This window comes from Brachionichthys hirsutus, chromosome 6, assembly GCF_040956055.1.
Source record: "Brachionichthys hirsutus isolate HB-005 chromosome 6, CSIRO-AGI_Bhir_v1, whole genome shotgun sequence".
In the NCBI taxonomy this organism is placed as follows: domain Eukaryota; kingdom Metazoa; phylum Chordata; class Actinopteri; order Lophiiformes; family Brachionichthyidae; genus Brachionichthys; species Brachionichthys hirsutus.
The window spans coordinates 1778314-1787954 of record NC_090902.1 but is presented as its reverse complement, the minus strand read 5'-3'; the positions used below and the strand labels follow the sequence as shown (position 1 = coordinate 1787954).

The 9641-nt window shown below is 47.5% G+C and overlaps 1 protein-coding gene across 1 annotated transcript; it reads right to left on the bottom strand.

The window, feature by feature from the left end:
* Positions 1–797: 797 nt before the first annotated feature.
* fgf24 (fibroblast growth factor 24) lies at positions 798–9436 on the bottom strand. Its single transcript, XM_068740187.1, is given in 6 exon segments — positions 798–1076; positions 1997–2103; positions 5338–5397; positions 5400–5514; positions 9179–9215; positions 9405–9436. Coding segments are annotated over 6 exon segments (630 nt in total).
* Between the last annotated feature and the right edge of the window lie 205 nt (positions 9437–9641).

The window sequence follows — 9641 nt, the reverse complement described above, 5'->3', positions numbered from 1 at the left end:
GATTTACCGTCCCACCTTCCGAAAATGTGAGGAAGACTTGGAAATGGAATCACATCAGCTGTTGTATGTTTTGTTTGCATTGTGTTTTTTTCTTTTTTAACAAGACTTGAGCTACGGCTGGTGCCCGACTAGTCAAAGCATGTTGCATTTGAGCTGAATCACAGGCTGCATGGAAATGTCAAGGAAATCACACGCAGCACTCGGAGGGGGGGCTCCGCGCATTCCTGGAGCGGCGAGAGAGGCTGAGGTTGAGAGACGTGTGGAAAAAAAACAAGAGGAAGAGAAAGAGAGAGCCCTGTAAAATATTGCACTCAAAGCTACGCCGTCATCTCGGCAGCACAAGCGTCACCGGCCGCCGCCACACCGCTCCGCTCCGTCTCCACGGCGCCCGATACCGGTGGAAAGAATGGGATCCACGTCGTGAAGGGCAACACAAACAAAAGCCGACAGGTATTCCAATAAATCCCTAGTTGGCTGATTTTTATAACTTTGCGTCAGCGCCCCCCCCCCCCCCCCCCATTGTCAAAAAGAAGGCATGCCGTCAGCTTGCAGTTCAAACGTAGCCGAGGACAGGAATTCTCTCAGAGGTCCTTTAGTTTATCCAGTATAAATAAAACGACAGCGGCGTTAGCACAGTGACATCAACCCGGAAGAATCCAAGACGTTCGGTCATCTCGATGATACAAAAATAAAACATCTTTGACTTTTCTTTGTTCTGTTCCTTTTGTCTGTCTTTCTTTTACAGGTGATTCTTTTGAGAGCCGAAGTTTAATCAGAGCTTGTTCCCGTCGGTCCCATCAGTTCCTCTTGGACTTGGCTTTTAATCGCCGAGCCCTTCGTGTCCGCTTAGTTACTGGAGTGAAACGAAACTCCTCCAGCGGGTCCAGCCTGCCCTTCGGCGGGCGCTTCATGAAGTGGACTTCCTGTTGCCGCTGCGTGGTCTGCGAGCCTTTCTTGGGCCGCCCCTTCCTGTTGAAGCCCAGGTACCAACCTTTGTACTTGGCCGACACGAGAGCTGTGTAGTTGTTTTCCAGGAACTCCTCAATAAAGACGCACTCCTGCTTCCTTCCGTCGAGCTGAAAGGAGGACAAACACAAGACGTTACTTCGTTTTTAACCGCTTTCAAACGGCTACGGGAAATATTCGGACGGTTGATGATTTCTTTGTGAAGGGATCCACCTTCATACATCGGAGCAGGTCTAGGTACGATACTTAATTGCATTTAACAGATAATAAAGTGGGTCATCTCTGTAGGCTAACTATGTAGCAATAGCGTAGCTTAGAAAAACTAGCCTGTGTGGCGACATAACAGAGATCGTCAAACTATGGTTTTTATTTAACATCATAAAATTCTGCAAAAACACTTAAAAAAACTAAATTTAAGAGTCCTTTTATCCCTTTTTTTATTTTTTAGGATCAACTGGTTGAAAAGTAAGGAGTATTTCTTTTAAAACAAATAAATGCGCAAGGAGCTGGAAATCAAAATGCATGTTTTTAACAGATGACGGCGATGAGGGAGTAAAAACGTCTGGAGTACCACATTCCCACCGACGCTGACCGCATGACTTATGAAACGGAAATCACGCGTGTGCCTCCGACGCCGCGCGATTTCAAATCAGAGCTTCTTGACCGAATCGAAGGCGTTTTCCGGAGAGACGCATGCGGTCATCCCGCGCTTGTGGCCACCTGGTGTGACTAAGTGATATAATTGCGAAGGCATTCCTCCTAAGTGACCATTAGTCTCTCAATGCATTGTGGTGATTGCAGTGTGTAATTGACTGATCGAGTGTCAAAGGAGTAGGCCGATTACGTAATGGAAGAAGGGCTGCGAGTCATCAAAGGGGTTTTGTTCGGGTGTAGAGAAACGGCAGGAGAAAGCAGATCCGAGGCCGTGTTCAGCTCGGCCTGGATTAAGAGCTCCTTATTTCAAACTCTCATATCAGGCAGCGGCGACTTCATCAGTGATCATTTGAAGCCTTTAGCGAAGGCTACTCACCCTCCCGACGATTTTGCCCCGCTCGTTCATGCATATGTAATGTTCGCTCTCTTTTCCTTTTATTCGGATGTGGCTCCCAAAGGTCTCCGTCTCGACCACGAGAAGAGCTGCAGAAGAAAAGGAATAAGCAGACACCGTTAGGCACGTCTTTGAGTCTTCCCAACAAAACCAATAAAAAAAAATCTTTTAAAAAAGGTAGTAAAGTTGATATTTGAATTTTGAGCAAGGTGGGTTTGTTTTTCTAAATTTGAACATTTTAGTCTTTCCTCCTGCTTTTGATGATGAATCACGGGTCTCTTGAGCAAATCGTCGAGTCTTTTAAAGGAATTAAGAGTCTAAGTTTCTTACCTGATGTACTAAAACAACAATACCACCCTCCTGACCCGACAAAGCAATAATCCACTCTCGAGACGCATCCCGGCAGCTCTTTTATCCCCTGCCCCCCCCCCCCCCCCCCCCCGGACTAAACGTTAAACCCCTGCGAGGTCACCTTTGTCTTTGCTCGCCCCTCGACCAGCAAAGAGATCTGCCAAACATTTGAGGAGCGGTTATGTGCCCCTCGGGATTAGGTTTCAAGTTGCCTTTAGTCTGTGCTCACTCAATCCAAAAGTTAAGATGATCCATTTGTTTAACACACAGGGCCATTCAGTAGCACTCAAGGGAGCAGAGGAAGAAAAGGCGAAGGGGATGGGACGGGCTCCAGGGAAGGAGCAACTCCCCTTCTCCTCACCCCTCACCCTTAAGTCCAAACTTGGGAGGAAAGCGGGGGCGGGGGCGGGGACCTGGCTCAAAGGTGAGGGAAGGTACGAGATGTACAAACATTCTGGTATTTTATTCTTTTAAACCACTCAAAAGATCCATCTGGAGCTTTTGGGGTCCTTGAGAGACAAAAAAAACATTTTTGAAGATATTTCAGCCAAAGCAGAGAACACTTTGGCCGTTTCACGCTTGCTTCATTTGCATACAGGCCTTGAAATGTAACCTCAAATATGAAGCTTTGACCCAGACCATCAGATAAAACCACGTTTCCCGCCCTACTCAGAGATACCTTCTCGTTGAGACGCCGTCCTGTCCCTGCCTTTTCTAAACCTGTATATGCATTGACAGTACATAAAAAAACACTGGAAGTGCTGAAGTATTTCCAGCATTCTTGTTCTGGTATTATAAGAACCTAAAGGTGTGTCTAAAACAGGGGTCCCCAAACTTTTTCCTGTGAGGGCCACATCACTTTTCCCTTCTCTGATGGAGGGCCGGGGTCAGTTTGTACAGGAAAAGTGTGACGATGGCAGGGGTGCCTAAACATTTAGGGGCCGAATGTGGAGGCGGGTTGTAGTTCAGGCTTCATCTCACCATCACAACTACACACAGTGACATGAATCGAGTGTCACACACGCAATGCCTCTCACACCCAAACTCAGTCTCTCTCCAGCATTATCACGAAGTGCTGAGGCGAAGAACGACTGGATCAATCAGCTGATCCAATACAGCTGCAGAGGACCAAACAATAAACCTCAAATTCTTGTAAAAAACCTGAATGCTGCACGCCTTGGTTTCGAACCCAGGATCTTCTAGCAGGGAATCAAGTGCACTACCCACTACACCACCTAGATGTTATCCTGCCAAGCGTTAGGATAAATAGACAGTAGCATTGTTGACTTTAGACCAGAGGCACTGGTTTTGAATCCAGTACGACGTCACCTGGTCGGAGACACGCCCACTCCACATAACACAAAAGGAAAAAGCACAACATAACAACACAACAACATAGCAACACAGAACAACATAACAACACGCTGTGGTCTGAGAATACCTCGAGTTTCCTCACCTATGCGGTGGCGTAGTCGGTAGGGTTACCGGTCTACTGCCAGAGGAACTGGGTTCGCATCCAACTGTGGGAGTGGGGGTGGAGTAGGGGCGGCAGGGTAGGCCCAGGGCCTTGCCTGGGCGGGGTGAACTGGACCACTGGCCCACTCCACTCTGCTCAGGTGTGCCCTGGACCTACCCTGTTGCCCCTGCTCCATCTCATTCCCGTAGTGGGATTCGATACCAGGGCCATTTTGCCCCCCTCCACAGTGCTGCCAACTATGCCACCGTGGAGGTGAGGAAACTTGCCCTGTTGTTACAAAGTAATTACTATGTAATAAGTTGATATTACAGAGCACCGGAACATTAACTTTCTGGCCGTATGTGACGATCATTAAAATTGTCCCAAATAAAAGGGAGGCTACTCATGTTGTATGGAAAGGAAAATAAGTAAATTTTATTTTGGGTCTCTGGTATTGTTCAGGGGGCCAGGCCAAATGTGGAAATGGGCCGTAGTTTGGGGGCCCCTGGTCTAAAACATGAAAAATGGTTTCACCAGAACAACACCAGTGTCCACTGGGATGTTTGGAATATCGGGTATCCTGGGTGTTTCTTCTCAAAGAGCTCCATTGGCAGCCGTAGCCGGTTTAGGAAAATATGGAAGACATTTCAGTATCTGACTCATATTCATAAAGATAACCGATGGAATGTTTTTGTCCTTGGCACAAATCTACTGCCTCTGCAGTTGCCCTCCGATGCTCCGAGTGGACAACAGCAGCAACTCCTATGGATCGATCTGGAAAAGGGCTGTGCTTGTCACAAATATGCTAATGCACAGGAAGCATGATAACACCGTAGCTTTAGCCGCACTGATGGGTAGCTGGCGGACACAAAGCCCCGCCTTGGCAACCTTTTTCCTCTGTGGTGGTTTGCGGCCCTCCGCCGTGGAGCTGCAGCCGCTCCGTGTGGATTAGAGAAGGGAGAGTGTCTAACTGAGCGTTATTAGTGAGTGCAAAGGAGTTCACAGGTGCCAGGTACTGCAGCTGGATGGGGAGGAAAAGGAGGAGGGGTGGGGGGGTAGTACTGGCAAGGCCTCATGGGAAAAATTGGATCTGCTTCCACTCAAGCTCTAACAAGCAGCGAGGAAACTTCGCCTTGGTGCATCTGCGACTGAACGCACTCACTCAGAGGCATTCAAGAGCAACAATTTTTGAGCTGTGAGTCAGCAAAAATAATATCTGCAGGAGACCACATTCAGAGCCCTGTGCACCATCTTTGTGCCACAGCATCAAAGGGTTCAAGGTAAACATCAATTTACCCAACCACTAAATGTTTTTATTTGTACTTGTGAACAAGTCCATCGAGAAAGCAAAAAAGGAAACGGGCAAAGCCAAACACACAACATGGAACACACCCCGAACGAAGCGCAGGAAGCCTCCAAATGCGAGGAAGCAGCAGCATCTGGCTGGTAGGTGGCGCCGCGTTCTCATCTGAACTAGCTAAATTGTCAGGTGAGAAGCCAAGGAGAGCTCTCATACCATACTTGCCCCCATCATCTCCATTGGCGTTGACTTTCTTCCCTACGACCTGGACATGTTCCCCGTGGTCCTGCTGTAGAGCTGATAGATCCGGACCTGCTTCCGACTCAGGTCGTCCGGGTTCCTCGTGTGGTTCTCGATGTAAAACCTGAAGTCGGCGGAGCTTTGCTGGGATTCCTGCAGAGACGGCAGGAAATGGAGCGAGGACGGTGGATGATGAAACACGGAGAGGGTAAGACAAACAGTGAGGGATCGTCACAGAACAGGCGCTGATAGGAAAGTGATGCTTTCACGGGCGCTGTGCCAAAATAATTCTGCTCCGGGGGCTGAAAACCGATTGGATCTTTGGCATTTTAATATTTCCGTTGTCACTTCCTCGGGGTGTATTTTAAACGCATCGCATTTACAAGCTGAGAACTACGCTGCTATACGCCGCTAACGAAGTCAGTTTATGCAAAAATCCACAGAACAAGTGCGAAGCTTAAACGCAATCCCCTGCTGCATCTCATTGAGACGGCAGCATGCCATGAGCCCCCCCGGGGCCATCTCGAGGAACCTGTACTCCATTTCCACAACCAAGCAAGCCACTAGCAATTATACACCTGAAGCATCCAGACCAGTTGCACTATCATCAAACAAATATCTGCCTGCAGGCGAAGTCGGGTTAAATTAGGAAGTGCAGCATGCGGAACACAAGACTGACAAGATAGAAAGAGGCAACTCCAACCACAAAAAACACTTGTTTTTGGATCGTCTGATGCAAATCCGCCTTTTGGAACTGACCAACCTGCTGCTCAAGTCTCTCCGGACTAGACAAAAAACAATGAGAAGAACTTTGCCACCCGACATGTGGAGGAGCGAGAGAAAACGTATTTTTCAGGAGCCCTGGGAATCTCAGTTCACGCTACGTTCCCATTTCTCCAGCTGTAGCTGTGCAGTAATGGCTTTTCTCAGGTGGCTAATTATATACATATTACATACCCCAAGTTCTTGTTTTTCTGCCTTTGGTAAATTAATGACAAACATAACGGGAAATTAGTCGCCCCAGAAGGAACAGCCGCTTCGACTCGGAGAGAAAAAATAAACAACCTGCAAACGTGGATGGAAATCTCTCCGAGGCTCCCTCTTATAAACCAGGCGTCACACGAATCCAGAGTTCAGGAGCTCCATCCTCTGAAGCTCCATCCATGAGGGTGAAGGTAGCGCAACACCAAAGGAGATGGCTCCACCCCACCGGAACCCAAAGGTGACGAGTGACCGACTTTACCCTCAAACGGCTCAACAGATACGCATTTGGACGAGCTTTAGAAATAGGACGGACTTCTTAGCTCATTATGACATATTCAGTCTAGAGATGTAGCCCTCAGAGGATCCAGCCCCCCGAACAGGGACACAGCTTCTGTTTCTTGACATTTAGGAAACACGCCCATAATGTTACTTTTGGCATCGGGCAGCGCCGAGAACAGCAGGCTGGATATCAAAACCCTGACGGCTGCAGGAGGGTCGTGGTGTCAGCGCTGACTTCAGGGCATCGAAACGTTAAAAAATGTGATTATTGTGGATAATATTTCTGTCTCCGAGTAAATTTATCAAAACGTACTTTACTTTTGGCTCATTTTACCTCCACGGTTTCCAAATCCAATCACTTTTTTCTTTTTACGCCGAGTATTTCAACATCGAGCAAAACCTCTGTGAAACAAATGCGCAGCCATGGCAACAGTGTTACACACATGGTCCTCTGATGAAACTACAGCTGACATCACATCGTATCAAAACCCAATCAGGAAGCCGAACTAGAAGAGATCAACCAATCCCTGAAACTCCACCGGGACCTTGAGGAAAACGTGCATCGGCTCACGGAACTGAAAAGGCTTTGCCGTTTTTAAACCCTCCTTTGTGCGACGCTTAAAGCACATTTGATGATTTGAACACGTGTTGGCGGGAAAAGCCACACAACCCCGAACAAACACGGTAGTATTTGTCCTTTTTCATCCAGGGAACAAAACGCCTTCGTGCCACAAAGGGGCCGGATCACTGCTAAATTCACCCCAGTTTAAAAATCAAACATTTAACAGCTTAACACAACAGACAAACATCAGCAAACATGTGTCGTCAGCTCGCTCAAAACGTCCCTCAAAGTTGACAAGGAAGGGGAAAAAAGCAACAAAAGAAAGAAAACTGGATTCGTCCCAAATCTCCCCATCTCTAAACAAACACAAAGGTGTGTGTCTGGCAGACAGTTGCACTTTGCATCAATGGAAGGGCAAGCCGAAGCACATGGCTGAGGTGAACGCTAACGACAACAGGGTTTTCCTTTTTTGTTTTTTTACCATGCCGCCTCCCTTCAAAGACACAGCATGAAAACGGATATGGTTGAAACTTCAAAAGTCTGCCGCTCGTCTTCACCCGGGAAGCCGAGTTGTCGCCTCCATCTCAGACGCACATTTGCTATCTGCCCTGACGCACCGAGACAAATGGGGAAACGCGTGCTCAAAGTTTCCTTCCGTCTGTGGTCGCTTCTTTTGATTTGGGTCCACAAAACTCGCAGCCAACAGGACGAGCCATTAGCCGCTCGTAAGCAGCGGCGTGAAGCCGGGGCGGCCTGTCAACATGAACCACGGCGATGGGGCCGAGCCGCCATTTTCCTCATCACCACTGATAATCAGCCTGAAAGTCCTTGATGCCCTTTTCTAATCCCTTTAATAAACCACAACAAACAGGCCAGATGCTTAGCAGCGCCCGACAGAACGCATCACTCATCGAGCCATCCTGAGGAGTCGTCAGACGATTCCAGAGGTTTGGGAATAATCACACACTTATGCAAATTGGTGGTTCTGGTTTTGAGGTTTTTTTTATTTTTTTATTTTATCTCTGGAATTTCATTAAAAACTTCTGGATGGTAAACTTTACTGCAGCAGTTAGACCTGTTAATTTGGCGATGAGAGAATAAGTTGATGGCTCGATAACAAAGAGATCCGAGCAGGACTGAATAAATAAATGTAAAAAAAAAAAAGAACACATAAAATGCAAGTTTACAGACTTCACCTCCTGCTGGATTTTATTTCTCCCCTAAAGGTCAGATGCGAGCTCCTTGGATTCAGTTTATCTGCTTATTGTTTGTGATCTATTAAAAATATAATGACATGCACCCTCCATCCAAAATGCTGCCAGATGGTCAGATGCTTGGAGGAAACGCATCCCGTGAGTGGATGAGCCGTAATCCGCGTTTTAATAATCAGTCGGTGCTGCTTTGATATTCGGGATAAATACACTGAACCGGTATCACGATCAGAACCCTTTTTACGAGTGGAGGAGCGTGCGCGTCTGAGCCGATCTGAATCCAGCGCGCAATTAGGTGAGTGGATGTCTGCAAATCATTACTGTTCAAAGTGAGACGCGACTAATAAAAGAACTGAAACGAGCCCATCTGCTCCAACAGCAACTTTAATCGAACTATTGATGGCGCAGCTCCGCAGTAAAATGCTGAAACTGCTACTTCAAATCCAGAATACTTGAATACTCTGCCAGATTAATGGTATTGATTGGTAATATTGGTAGACAACCTGGGAAGAAAACTGTTGGGTCGCATCAAATTAGAGTTGATTTACTGAGCAGTGCCCGTGATTATCCACCGAGAGGGGTTAAAGTCTTTCTGCGTTATTTTACGTGGAATAAAAACATTTTTTTATTTTACGTAGAATCGTGCACTGTGACGCTGTTGCGTTATTAACCCCGGGAACGCGTTTCTGTACAGAGTTCTCCCACCTCGCTGACATAATGCGCACAAAAACATGCAAACGCGCACAGAGAGAAATGAGCCCAAGTTGGGATGTGAACATACCTGGAGCTGGAAATAGAGTACCAGAAAGTGTAAACACCTAAATGGAGAAAGAGGGGGGGGGGGGGGGGGGGGGGAGACAAAAGAGGAGGGGAGTGAATCACACAAGCAAATATAAAACACACACACCTGGATGAAAGTAATGCGCAAATAGGAAGATTTTGGCGACTTCTATTGGTAAGAATGTGTGATTTGCGCGCAAAGGCAAACGGACATGTGGAACACTTACACATATATGAACCGTGAAGGCAGCGGAGACATCTTGGCTTGGAGAAATACACCTGCTTCCACGGATTTAGCGCCCCAGGAAAGGTTGGCGAAATCGCCTCCCTTTTGGTCGCTTTCGCTCCCCCTGCGCGTCCTTTACGCACAAAACTCCGCGGGCAAACGGGAGTTTGAATCCCAGCGTAAGGACCGATCACCGGAGAGCAGCAGCAGAGTCGCGGGGTGCAACATTAGGTGCTTC